Source organism: Protopterus annectens, chromosome 8.part0 (genome assembly GCF_019279795.1).
Source record: "Protopterus annectens isolate FY-2018-M chromosome 8.part0, PAN1.0, whole genome shotgun sequence".
NCBI classification, from domain to species: domain Eukaryota; kingdom Metazoa; phylum Chordata; order Ceratodontiformes; family Protopteridae; genus Protopterus; species Protopterus annectens.
In genome coordinates this window covers 194,291,633-194,306,032 of record NC_056741.1, presented here as the reverse complement: position 1 = coordinate 194,306,032, position 14,400 = coordinate 194,291,633, and the positions used below count along the sequence as shown (strand labels likewise).

Genomic DNA, 14,400 nt, shown 5'->3' with positions numbered 1-14,400 from the left:
CAGCAGAGATCATCTATGCACTGAGAAGCAGTGACGGCATTTTACGCTGCTGTGCAGACTGCAGTACAGAGATCTGATCAATGTACTAAGAAGCAAAGATTGCATTTTACACTGCTGTGCAGACTGCAGCAGAGATAAGATCTATGCACTGAGAAGCAGTGATGGAATTTTACACTGCTGTGAAGACTGCAGCAGAGATCAGATCTATGCACTGAGAAGCAGTGATGTCATTTTACACTGCTGTGCAGACTGCAGTACAGAGATTAGATCTATGCACTGAGAAGCAGCGATAGCATTTTACACTGCTGTACAGACTGCAGTACAGAGATCAGATCTATGCAGTGAGAAACAGCCATAGCATTTTACACTGCTGTGCAGACTGCAGTGGAAATCAGATCTATGCACTGAGAAGCAGTGATGGGATTTTACACTGCTGTGCAGACTGCCATACAGAGAACAGATCTATGCACTGAGAAGCAGTGATGGCATTTTACACTGCTGTGCAAACTGCAGTACAGAGATCAGATCTATGCACTGAGAAGCAGTGATGGCATTTTACACTGCTGTGCAGACTGCAGTACAGAGATCAGATCTATGCACTGAGAAGCAGTCATGGCAATTTGCACTGCTGTGCAGACTGCAGTGGAAATCAGATCTATGCACTGAGAAGCAATGATGACATTTTACTATACAGGTCTCCTTTCACCTTTTAAAGTTAGTGCTAGCCATGTGGAAAGATAAATCTGAAATTATGATAGACAAGCGGCTGCCCCTTAGAAAAGTTCCTGGTGATCATATGTTTACTAGGGATGAAATGTATTTGCTAAAAAGATACATGTGAGTGGGCAGGCACTCCTAATGGGATACTACTATAAGCAGGGGATCTTTCTGAAGGGTGACTACCAGCATCAACTGCTATCTGCTTTATACAATCCATTCTCTTGTTATACTTCTACACAAAGTATGTATATGCATTTCTTGTTTTCATATCATATACATATAATTCATATTCTGATTTTGCATCAGAGTGCATCTGTACCCTATATGCTGTAGTATACTGCTGTTCATATAAGATGCTGGAGCATTAATTGCTGTTCCACTTTGCATCTGTTTCAATGCATATTTTCCATTATTTTTTTTTCCGTTTTTTATCCTGATGTTATTCTAATAACTATGTGCCTCTTTTGCTTATTTGCTCTTGTGTATGTAATTTATTCCTTGCCTTTTAAGCCCAGGTTGTGGCTAAAAACATTGACTGGACTGCCCCACCTACCATGCTAACAAAGATTAAGTTAAATAAAATAAAAAAAAAAAAAGATGAACAAATATAAACTGCTAAACTTGTCTCCTGCAGTTCATTCCTTCTTGCTGCATAAACACCCCAGTCAGTTACTATTATTTTTTATTACTATAAAGTAGGGAGCACCATGTAATGCTTAAAGAAGCCAGAAGTTGGGTAATTGTCATGCTTCTTTATGTGATCAGTGCAGTGTTATACTGAAAACACAACTACAGCTTTTATCTAAGCTGGCAGATGAACCATCATTTCAGGGATACAGAGTAAAGCTGCTTTATTTGGCTATAATGAATAAGCTTGAAATAAACATTTCTCACATCACCATTTTATTAGTTACAAGAATGACCTTTGACCTACAAACTGTTTAATAAACCATGCATTGTTATTTCAATATGTTATTACATTCTTATGTGCTGTATTTGATTTACATTCAACTCACTTTGCTGAAATATGTGAACCTTTTGTGAGTGAGTGTGTGTGTGTGTGTGTGTGTGTGTGTGTGTGTGTGTGTGTGTGTGTGTGTGTGTGTACAGGCATGTGATTAATGGTGTGAGCCTTTTGTATTAAATATTATTTTGCACTCCATCATCTCATTAGTGGCTTCATTTCCACCCAACAGAAAGGAGTAGAAGACCAGATCAGTGAAACTGCTATGAATGGGCATTGAACAATTTTTATAACTGTGCACCTTGTCTGCTATGAGTGGAGTAAGCAAATGCACTTAGGATTGGAATCCCCAAAATACATTTCCTGAAAATGCTGAAAAACAGTTTTGTTTCTCGCTGGAACAGTTTTAAGTGTTTCTTGCTGGGGGTAGAAGGCAAGCTTACATCCCCTAAATTTTTATATATGTATATATATATATATATATATATATATATATATATATATATATATATATATATGTATATCAGCTCCACTAAAGTAAGGAAAAATTCCCTCCAAAAGGGCATCACTGCTGGCACAATTTCCAGACAGTGATTTCCTATAGAAGACCTCCGCTTGTCAGTAGGTTGAACCTTGGGCAATTAAAGCTCATACATTCAATCATGTTTCACTAGTACAGTAATACTGTATACCAAATTGTATGACAAATTCCAATAGATAAACCCCCCCCCGATAATTTTACCAGTGTTTCTTTAGAGCATACCTTTTTAGTATTACAATCCAGTTGTGCTAGAAAACATAATTTTGACAAAAGAGATAATCCGTGGTAAACGTAATATATATATTTTTTTCATTTAAATTCTATCATGTTTCTCTGCATGAAACAAATACAGTAACTTGTAAGAAGTGGAATATGAGGTGTACATGGCAGATACCTAGTATTAGAGAATGGGCTTACTGTACATCAGTGCAGCATCGGGCCTTATAACACCTTACGGCAGGCATTAATTACACATTAACACACACCCTGTCAGGCATTATTGCTTGCGTATTCTTGAAGACAAAAGTGTCCAAGTCAAAATCAGCTCCACAGTTTCATCACTGACTCAGAGCTCTCAAAAAAAAAAAAACAGCCTCCACTTGGCCACATGAAAATATTGCATTTTTTGCACAATGTCCTTTCTGTTCTCATTCTTACCTATTGTTTATATCCACCACAAGGTTTTCCAACAAGTCCCACTTTATTTTTTTCAAGAGAGATAAACATTAGTTCATATGGCCTAATAGGCATACATAAAATTTTACCCATTTCCAATTAACAGTAACGCCATTTCTTATCACAGCTCCTAAAGCAGTAAAAAGCCAAGCAAAGGCTTTTATTTGCCTCTTACCTAAACATGTGTAAACAATGATAAGTTTCAGAGCCTTGTTCCACTTTATCAAGGTCTGTCAATGTGCTTAGGAATTCTAATGAATCAAGAATATGTACCCATTTCTCTGCAATTGCAGCAACCACTTGTTTTGATAAGACATCAATTACCAAAAGACAGAAATAGCTATATTCCATGATTCCATACCTGTCACTGTATGTCTAAATACACGGAAATAAACAATAATTTAAAAGGAGGTATGCAATCCTATGCAATTATTAGCTTGCATAAGTGTTTAATTGTATCTGCAGAACAAAATGGAACTGAAATGTTTTCACATTGATGGCACCATATGTCAGGAGTAAATTAAAATGGCTTGCAAAAGGGGTGGAAGCAAAATATGAAGAAAAAATCAAACACTCTAAAGTTCATTAATTATATTCCAAATTTCTGTTTTCTCTCTTCCCTTCCATTTAGATCGCAGGCATGAAAGTTATCACTAACTGTGAAATGAAGAAACCATTGCGGTGTAGTAGCAGGAGTATTTTGGGTAAGTTAAGTTTTATTCGAAAAAAGTTAAAAAAAGAAGAAACACATTAAAAGAAAAAGATTTCAGGCCAGTGCATACCTTTTTTCCAGTACAAAGGTACAAACGTCATTGAGAAGAACTCATTTACCTTACTGCTAGATAAATAAGAAAATAAACACGGACTAGTGAATTTGAGTTTTTTGTTATAATTTCAGTTTTACACTACTGCTAACTGACCTTTCAAGTTGAAGTATTGGAATTCACCAGCCATCACACACACACACACACACACACACACACACACACACACACACACACACACACACACACACACACACATACCAGTGAATCATGTAGTTCTATAATTAATACAGGAACTGCACATGAAATATACTGAAATGTTCTAAGTCAGATGCAACATGGCCTCTGGGAATGGAAAATACCTAGGAGTATTTCTTGTCCTCGAAGGTAATAGAAACTTATGTGTTGTTAAAATCAAGTTTCATACTACAGACTGAAAGGGGAGGCTACCTGCTGGTACTAATTAACAACATTAGGTAAAAGAACTTTTAAAAGCTGTTAGAACTCCTATAAACAAAAAGTATGGCAACACAAAGTATCTAAAAGATTTGAAAGCTTTGCAGCTTTACAGAACGGCACATCATTTCTGTCTGCTGTCCATTTCTCTCCACTGTCCCTGTTTTTAAAATAAATGCACCTGCATTTCCCCTCATATCTTTACCCTGTTCCTTGTAAAATGCTAGATTTTCTGCTAAACTAGTGAGGATTACGGTAAGTAAATAATGCCAAACACTAAGAGTTTCATACTTGTTATTGCTCAGAAAATGCAAACTGATGCAACATGTGTTGCTGCATTAACTTTGTATGCAAATTAGAGAAATATTTAACAGCTGTCCCTTATTTTGATTCTCTGCACACACACACACACACACACACACACACACACACACACACACACACACACACACACACACACACACACCCATTTAGGTTCATAGGTTCATAGGTGTTTACCAGTCTAATGACCACAATGGTCTTTTTAAGCCTAGCCATGCATCCCAAATCTCTGACAAGTTCTGCTACTCTTGATAAGTATAAGCATGGGCCTGGGAGATGAACCATTTACAGGTTACCTGTTTGCATCAGAGATATAGGTGCCAAACCAGGGATGGATTTCCAGTTTCCCATCCAGTTGTCCAAGTTTCACTTGAACTGGATTACGGACGAACTCTGCTTTACATGGATGGGGGAGCCTGTTCCATAGACAGTGTCGTCTCTGGGATACATACCTATCTCTCCAAAAGGCCCTATTTATATCACAGGCAAGGTTTAAGTCCTTAAAACGGGTACTTCTGGCATGTTGTTTTGAGGATATGCAGGAGGTCCATCAGAATGGGGTCTGACAATGACCTGCATGTCAGGCATAGATCTCCCCTCAAAACCCTGTATGAGACAGAATCCAGCGATAGAGCCTTGAGACGGTCTACATAGGACGTATTACTTACACCCTGTATTCGTCTCAAAACCCTGTATGAGACAGAATCCAGGGATAGAGCCTTGAGACGGTCTACATAGGACGTATTACTTACACCCTGTATTCGTTTAGTGAGGAACCTCTGTGGACGTTCCAGTTGTTGGATATGCCTGGTTAGGTACATACCAAAGGGGGCATTGTACTCAATGATAGGTCTGATGAATGACGAATACGCTGGAATAGTGAATTCCGTGGACTTAGATGCCATACCTTTGTTTATAAGTTGCGCAGCATAAAATGATTTCCTCACCACTGTAGACACATGATGATCAAAGGCTGGATTACTATCTATGTGTGTCCCTAAGTCCCTGACTACTGGGTCAGCTCTAAGGGGTGTGTTGTCAATATGATAGTTACCAGGGATGGATGATTTCCCAAAGGATACTATTATGCATTTCTTTGCATTTAGTTTTAGTCAATGACTCTGACACCAGTTGTTTGTCTGTGTCATCCCCTCATGGAGAACATTTGTGTCAGTGTGAGGTTCAATGACAGCTCCTAATTTGCAATCATCTGCATATTTTGTCAGCTAGAGACCACTGACATTGGCCTTGACTTCTGAGAAGTAAATGCCAAAAAGGAGCTGTCCAATACCTGATCCCTGAGGGGCTCCACTTGTGACAGGCCTCTTTGTAGAGGTGGACTCCCCAAGTCTATCTTACTGGGTCTTGTCTGTGAGCGAGTTGGCTATCCACTGTGTGACATATGGGTTTGTACCTAACCTCTTGAGTTTGTCAACAATTGCAGAGTGGGGTATTGTGTCGAATGCCTTGGCCAGGTCAAGGTCGGCAGTATGAAATATTTTGCCCTCACCCATTGCTTTGGTGACCTTCTAAAAAAAGTCCACCAGGTTGAGGAGGCATGATCTGCCCTTGACAAAACCAAATGTGGTTGGGTCTAGTGTCTGGAGGTTTACTATATCGCTATTGATCATCTCCATGATAATTCTTTCCATGGCTTTACATATAAGACTAGTGAGACTTATGGGTCTGTAGATTCATGGGTCTGTAGATGGCCCACCTTTGTGCGAGGGATGACTGCTGCTGTTCTACATTCATGAGACATGAAGGCTGTTTTGAGGCTACAGTTAAATAGTAATTCCAAAGGCCCTGATAGGCCATGTTTCATGCTATTTAAAAGGCATCCTGGGATATTGTCTGGGCCCATTGATGCAGTGCTCTTGGTCTTAGAGACCATTAAGGAACTGTTCCCTAGTGATAGTAGGGGGAGTTATATTTGATGATATTTCCTGAGAGAATGTTGAGGGGGACAGAGGAGTAAAGTTGGAGCTGAATTTATCAGCAAGGAGGTTTGTTATATGTTCTGGTTCAGTATAGGTGGCTCCATTTACAATGAGCTCTGCACACAATTGTGTATTGCCTTTGAGGTCGTGGACATGGCTAAAGAATGCATTGTGGTTGTCCTTGGCCTGGGAGGCCAAACGTACCTCAAATTTGGCTTTGGTAGACTTTATTTGTCCTCTGAGTTGTTTGTTTTGTATAATGAGAGTATTTTAACCTGCTGGGTGATACACCTGATAATTTTTGCCATGATTTTCTTCCTCCTATTATTATGATTCTACCAGGGTGGCTTGTTTTTTGAGTTAGTTCTGTACTTCTTCCTGGTGGGTACAGCTGCCTCTGTGCAACTATTAACATGCTTGTACAGGGTTTCTGTGAACAGTTCTGCATAGGCAGAAATGGTCTCAGAGTTTAAAGGAGCTTGACATTTTGCCAGGAAGTTAGCCTTAGAATAGTTCCTGAATATTCCTGGTTTAGCTGGGGGTCCAGGTTTTATTTTTACTTCAAAGGAGACCAGTTTGTGGTCTGACCTTACCAGGAAAGGCATTACAGTAGGGGGTATGTAGCACTCTCCGTTATTAGTGAGGACCAGATCCAGTATGGTTGCATCTCTGGTTGATGTATTGACTATCTGGTCCAGGAAGTTTGTGTTTACAAAATCCAGGAATCTCTGTGCATGTACGATTGATGTCATATAGGATTCTCAGTTAACAGTGGGGTAATTAAAGTCACCCATGAGTATGGTATTGGGTTGGATGGTTAGTGTTTCTAATAAGTTTAAATACATGGTATAGTTTCCTGGGTCATAGGGAAACCTATAGCATGCAAGGAAGTGGTACTGAATTTTACCTATGGTGATCTGAACATGGAACAGCTCAAGTGCATTGTCCTGTTTGACCAACCTAGAAGTATATTTATTTTTGATGTAAATAGAGACACCTCCACCTTTAGTCCCTGCCTGTAAAGTAGCTTGTCTAAATGTGTGGAAGGCATTATAACCCTGCACTGTTGGTGTGCTGTCCTCAGCTTTAAACCACATCTCAGAAACAGCACAGACATCAGCATTCTCTAGGGTAAAGAGAGCTTCCAGGGAGTGGATTGTTTGTTTAGGCTGCTAGCACTGAGCAGTAATACCTTTAGATATTCTTGGATTTGATTTGCTATATTGGAAATATTTTCAGTTTTGCATTGCCTATAAAAGGCAAGACAATGGGGAAGGCAATGTTTTAGCTAATATTTGAAAGCCTAGTGGGGAGAGGTGTAGACCATCCTTGGCAAAGCAGCATGGTCTGTTGACCATCTCTTCCCATGCTGTCAAATATTGCACCCCCCTTAGAATGTCACCAGAAACTAAACCAGTTAATAAAGTTGATCATCTTTTGTTCATATTGTGGTATCATCCTTGGAGAAGGTAAAATGCTGCTCAATGCTAGGCTCATACCAGCATGTCTCTCTTCATATAGTCTAGGCAGGTACCTCTCAGGTTATTTACTTCCACATGGACTTTGACTGAATCATGGTGGTAATTGTGATCCAGTGACCTGAGTGCATGTGTAATGTAGTGGATCCAAGCCCCTGATAAGCAAATGACCGTAACTTTCTCCTTATTCAGCCAGGTGAGAAAGACATCAGTGTGTCTCACAATAGAGTCTCCAATGACTAGAATGTTTTATTGTGTCGTGACTTGCCTTATGGGCTTAGAGGTAGAGGCTCCATGCGAAGTAGCTCTATTATTCACAATTCTTAATCAAAGAAGTTGAGAGGTATGTATGTTTGACAGCAGAAGATATCTTACTAGCATTCATTGCCAGTAAAACATTTTATAATCTTGTACTTTTTGTTTTCTATAACATGTGGTTCGTCACACACAAAGTTCCTTACTATTCAAAGAAATATGACTTGGCCTCTGATTATAACCTTATGTTGTGTTCTTTACATAGATGCCAAGATACATCTCCCAAGCTTGAATTTCTTGCTATCCATGTTTCAAACATAATAAAGCAGTTATGGCTGGAGACCTGATCATAATCTTCTATGTAGGTGACTGTTTAATTATGTTTGTGAGTATCTGCTTGGGTCATTGTACTAGGTGCCATATTTATTTCTCTCTTCAAGGTAGCACCTGAGACCTGTGTTAGTGTGTACAATGTGTACTAACTCATGACCTGTGTTAGGGTGTACCATGTGTACTAACTCATGACCTGTGTTAGTGTGTACAATATGTACTAACTCATAGCGTTTACTTGTCACACCAGTTACAAGCACAGAACACATGCATCCTGTAGGCATCACAGTTAGTTCAACACTGTCTCAGTGAATTATGGGAAACGTCTTTAATTTTGTGCAAGCATGACCAGTCTAACACTACATGCAGGCCATCATGAAGATCTGATATCACTACATCTCTCCTCCCCATAGCTATGCATATAAAATACAGCATTTACATGCACATATTTTTTTATTTTGAAAACTTACACTATGAAAAGCATTTTACAATGCTTGATAAGCAGGCATGTCTAAGGGTCAGCTCCCAGTGTTTTCTCCTGTCTACCTGATGAATCTGGGAATCTTGGGGTAATGCAGCAATTGCCTCTTGTACACAGACAAACCTCTCCTCCTACCACCCAACACTACAACCTGTGAGAGATGCACTTACATAGCCAAACTGAAAGCAAAGCTCTCTTCACCCAAGACTGGACTAGACAGTCAAGAGGAGAAGGTAAACACTTGTACCACACCACACTCATCACATTGTCCCTCAAATTCTACATCAACAAAACACACACCTACATTCGTGGAGGATCTGAATAAAAATCTACCCAAGCAACAGGGACCTCCAAAGCAGAAACACAAGCAACCTCCACCCCAACACAATCCAAATGACACATAGCCCACAAACTCAGTGTGCCACTCAACCACAGTCCATAAGGCATAACAGCGTACCCAACACTCTAGTCATAGGTGACTCTATAGTCAGGCACACTGATTTTCCACTCACCAGGCTAAACAAGGAGAAAGTTACTGCCAGCTGCCTGTCGGGTGCCAGGAATTGCAACATAATGCATGCACTCAGGTCACTCCACAACAAGTACAAATATGACTCTGTCATTGTCCATGTTGGTGTGAATGACCTGAGACGTACCTCCCTGGACTACATGAAAAGAGACATGGAGGAGCTGTCCGATCTTGTGGCCCAGGCAGATATGACCCTTGCCCTGAGTAGCATCCTGCCATCATCCAGAATGATACCACAGTACAAGGACAAAATGATTGACTTCAAAAATTGGCTAAGCTTCTGGTGTCATTCTAAGGGGATCCAGTATCTGTCTGCCTGGGATGACATGATCAACAAACCACGATGCTTTGCCAGAGATGGCCTGCACCTGTCGCTCTTGGGATTCCGGATACTGGCTAAGGCTCTTGCCACCCCTACAGTACCATATTTAGGCAAGGTTCAAATGACCCATTCACCACCATAACAGGTGCAAGCAAACAAAATCTGAGGGTAATGCTACTCAATGCTAGAAGTCTAAACCTCAAAATGCACTTACTCGAGGCACTCCTTAAAGTGGAGAAGATCGACATCTGAGCAGTGACAGAGACCTGGTTCAAGTCTCCAGAGAGCACCCTTGCATTACCAGGCTATAATTCATACCACACCTTTCAGCCACCTAACCTGGACCTAAACACTAAATGCAGAGGCGTGTTCATATTAATTAAGGATATCCACACCTCCAGGCTTGTTGCTCAGCATAATGCATTTGAGATTATCCAAGTGCAACTAACTCTGGGCAAGACCGCAGTCCAAATTGTAGCTTGCTACAGATCCCCCACCATGCCCCTGGATACTCATTCCTCATTTCTTGATACAGTGGAAAATATTAGGGTACAACCTTACACCCCAATAATGGGCGATTAACTGGGAAAACTACTCATGTACCAACTCTTGTGCTCAACGTTTTCTGGAATTCATAAATTCCAGCGCCTTGGATCAACTTATCCACACCCCCACCAGGGGCAGCAATATCCTAGACCTGGTCCTTACCTTCTCTCAGGACTTCTGCTCTTTGAATAGCTGTCACCAATAGGCCAATACTAGTACAACAACAGACCCTCATGCTCTGATAAATGCATTTTCAGCATAAATTATTTATACAATGAATGATTTGCTTGTGACAGTTTACTTGACCACCTATTATGATCATCGATAATTATACCCTTCAGTTCTGCATCTCGAAAGTTGCTCCTCTAAGGATATCCATGTTGTGAGAGATCACCTGTCTGCTAGAAAATATGGATGGTATGTATATATTCTGATCATCTTCAGTATGTGATTAGTCTTTCTCTGTTATGGGATTTCCTGATAGTGCATCTTTCGCAATAAACTGTATGTATTGGACATTAACTGCTTTTACACAGATCATCTGAGCATCATCAAGATTAACAGATGGGAAGAACCTTGTACAGGTCACATGAGTTTACCAGTGATAGCAGAGATACCAGTGATACCAGTGGTTTATGAGCTGTGTTAATAGCTGAATGTATGAGCTGTGTAAGTAGCTGAATGTATTAGCTGTGTGAGTACCCAAGAACAAACCACTATGGCAGGTGCAGTGCAAGCCAAGACAGTAATTCCAAATGTAATATTGAAAAAGTCTGAAACAGCAGCCTTAGCGTAAAATGTTTTATTCACTTTCATCTGATAACAGACTTCCTCAGAAATAATTTAGTGAAAGACTAACACTTGTGTATATATATATATATATATATATATATATATATATATATATATATATATATATACCCAAACTAATTAACAAATAATTTAAATCCAGTTAAATTAACAAATTAATTCAAGCCAATCATAAAATAAACAATGTGAAAGAAATAATGACAAAAGATTACTAGCAAAGATTACTTATAAAAGAATAGTAACATACACAGTAATAAAACACCACTATATTACTAAGTAGCCTAATTTATTTTAATTTAATTTAAAAGTACTTTTAACCTTATATATCTTAGAAAGCATTTGATGTTTATTGTGTCGTTGAGACCAGGAAAACTGTCTGCCCCAGTTTCAGTTGCCATGAAGTTTATCGTTTCTCTAATCTATTCCTATAATTGCCCACTCTTAAATCTTTAGGAACTTGTTCTAATATGGTCAACATATTTTTTTTTTAAATCACAGGTGGCTTTATGTCTAAACAAAATGTTATTACTATCCTTATTTGTAATAGAATAAAGATGCTCCTTGACTCTTTTCTGCAAACTTCTTTCAGTCATTCCTATGTAATAACATTCACAATGGAAACATACTGCAATATAAATTAAACCTTCAGTTTTTCAGTTAAAAACCCCAAGGATAGGTGCAGTATTTTCTAAAAACCTTAAATTCACAAATGGCCCTTCTAATATGAACCTACAAATAGAATACCAACAGCGCCTATACATACCTTTGTTTCTGTTGGACATAGTCATAATGGTCGCTGCACTGGTAGTATCATTTTGTAAAATCTTCTTAAGATTATGGTTATTTTTAAATACAAATTTGGGGGTCTGACCAACCACTTTAAATAAATCACAATTTCCCTCAATAATTTTCCAATTGTTTTTTATGATGGAACAAATATCGTAGAATAAACTTGCTTATAGGGATATTCTTCTTAAAAAAATACAGATGGTTACTAATAAAATGAAGATAGTTGTTGACAATAGTAATTTTTCTATGTATCCGACTGTCAAGCCTATGTTTCACTTCATTCCAAAGAATAGTAACATCAATAAAGTTCTCTTTGGTACCTACAGCTCCAAGAATGAACTTCAGAAAATCAGAGTTTCTTCAGGCCTCTAGGATAACCACTGATAATCTTGATTTTGAAAAGGAGATAGAGTTTACTATACATATGTTTATAAAAAGGGGTTACAATGAGGATTTATTATTTAGATCAGCTAATGAAATTAAGCACAAGAGAAATGATCAATCCCCCCTATTCTCCTCAAACCATTGAACAAGAAAGAAGTACAGAAAGAATATTCCAACCATGTGGCCATCTGCTGTCCAGATATCACAGTGGACAACTATGAGATTTGTTCCATCATAAAAACAGTTGGAAAATTATAGAGAGAAATGGTGATTTATTTAAAGTGAAAAACGTTGTCAGAACAGTTCGTAAAGCTAAAGAAACACAAGGTAATCACCAAGAACGCCAAAATTTAATGAAGCTTTCGGGCTCTCAACCCTTCATCAGCATACATAATTCTTATTTAATTTCATTTATATAGAGGTCTCCATAAAATCACATGATCAGAATCAGCCACTAAAAATCATTATCTAATGAAACAATAATATATATAAAGCATTAAGTACTAACAATATCCATAAACAGTTCATAACAACTTCTTAAAAAGTCCATAATTTAAAATTTACATAGTTTATTAAAATATATATATATATATATATATATATATATATATATATATATATATAAAACTGTAAGTAGCATAAAACTATCTATAGTATTTAGACAATTTATAATACTATAGACAGTTTTATGCTACATACAGTTATATATATATATATATATATATATATATATATTTAATAAACTATGTACATTTTAAATTATGGACTTTTTAAGAAGTTGTTATGAACTGTTTATGGATATTGTTAGTACTTAATGCTTTATATATATTATTGTTTCATTAGATAATGATTTTTAGTGGCTGGTTCTGATCATGTGATTTTATGGAGACCTCTATATAAATGAAATTAAATAAGAACTATGTATGCTGATGAAGGGTTGAGAGCCCGAAAGCTTCATTAAATTTTGGCGTTCTTGGTGATTACCTTGTGTTTCTTTAGATTTATTTAAAGTGGCTTGTCAGACCAAACACTTTAAATAAACCAGCAGTTGGAACTACTGTCTTGGATTGCATTGTGCCTGCCGTAGTGGTTTGTTCATGGTTGGTGATTTTTGCCACTGCTTTTGCCTTTGTTTGGGATGAGTCATTGTAGTTTTAGAGCTGTGTGAGTAGCTGAATGTATGACCTGTCTGAACAGCTGAATGTATGAGCTGTCTGAGTAGCTGAATATATCTAAATTCCTATACTCATGGCAGGTATTCCTTTTCAATTTATGAACACCTCCTCTCAGTCACTTTCTGAGTTCTAGGTTAGAAAGCAGCAGCTTTCATTTTGCCATGAATCTATTGCAATAATGCATCTACAATATCACTAACCATGACTGACTTACTGACATCATAATAAATGTACTGGGGTGGACACAAACATGAACCTGATGCTTTTTAAAGCCTATCGGGCATCAGTGCATGCCTGCATTCCATCTTAAATTAGCAGTTCATTTAAATGATGAAGCACCATTGATAGCTCTGGCATGAATCTGGTCAGATAGTTTCACTACCTCAAGCATTTGTCTGAGATCTGTGACAACACCTGCACTCGGTAACTTAGTGTGACAACACCTGTACTCGGTAACTTAGTCACGGCTTTTACTTTACTTGGATTTGCTCTAATTCCATCTTCACTAAAGCAGTGTCCAAAATAACTGACTATCAATCTGACCAGAATAACACATTTACTTATTTAGGGTAGACCTCTGATACGCTACTGGACTGAAGCACTGCTTTTAGTCTCTCATCTTATTGGATCAAAAAATTAAATATCCTTCGTCAGAACCACTGAACCCACATGTTCTTTAGAGAGTGTACTCATTTCCTATGGAAAGATTTCAGTTATCAATGAAATTATAAGTGAATACCACTGAAAATGATTATTCCAGCTGGAGTAATGAAAGTTATCAACTCTCTTGTGTTAGAGTGAAGGGTTACATACTGACCAAAACTCATTCAGAGTCTCTAATGTAGAGTTATCATGGGAGGTATACCTTGCTAAGATGTCAGGATAAAGCTTTCCATTTTATCTTCAGTATTCATGTACTT

General features: G+C 38.1%; 1 protein-coding gene across 1 annotated transcript in view; it reads left to right on the top strand.

Moving 5' to 3' along the window:
• Positions 1–14,400, top strand: part of LOC122808188 (alpha-2-macroglobulin-like protein 1) — a 452,973-nt gene that overhangs the window by 314,122 nt on the left and 124,451 nt on the right. Inside the window, exon 17 of the mRNA XM_044079156.1 lies at positions 3,532–3,604. Coding sequence (XP_043935091.1) covers positions 3,532–3,604 — 73 coding nt within the window. The remainder of the gene's footprint in view (positions 1–3,531; positions 3,605–14,400) is intronic.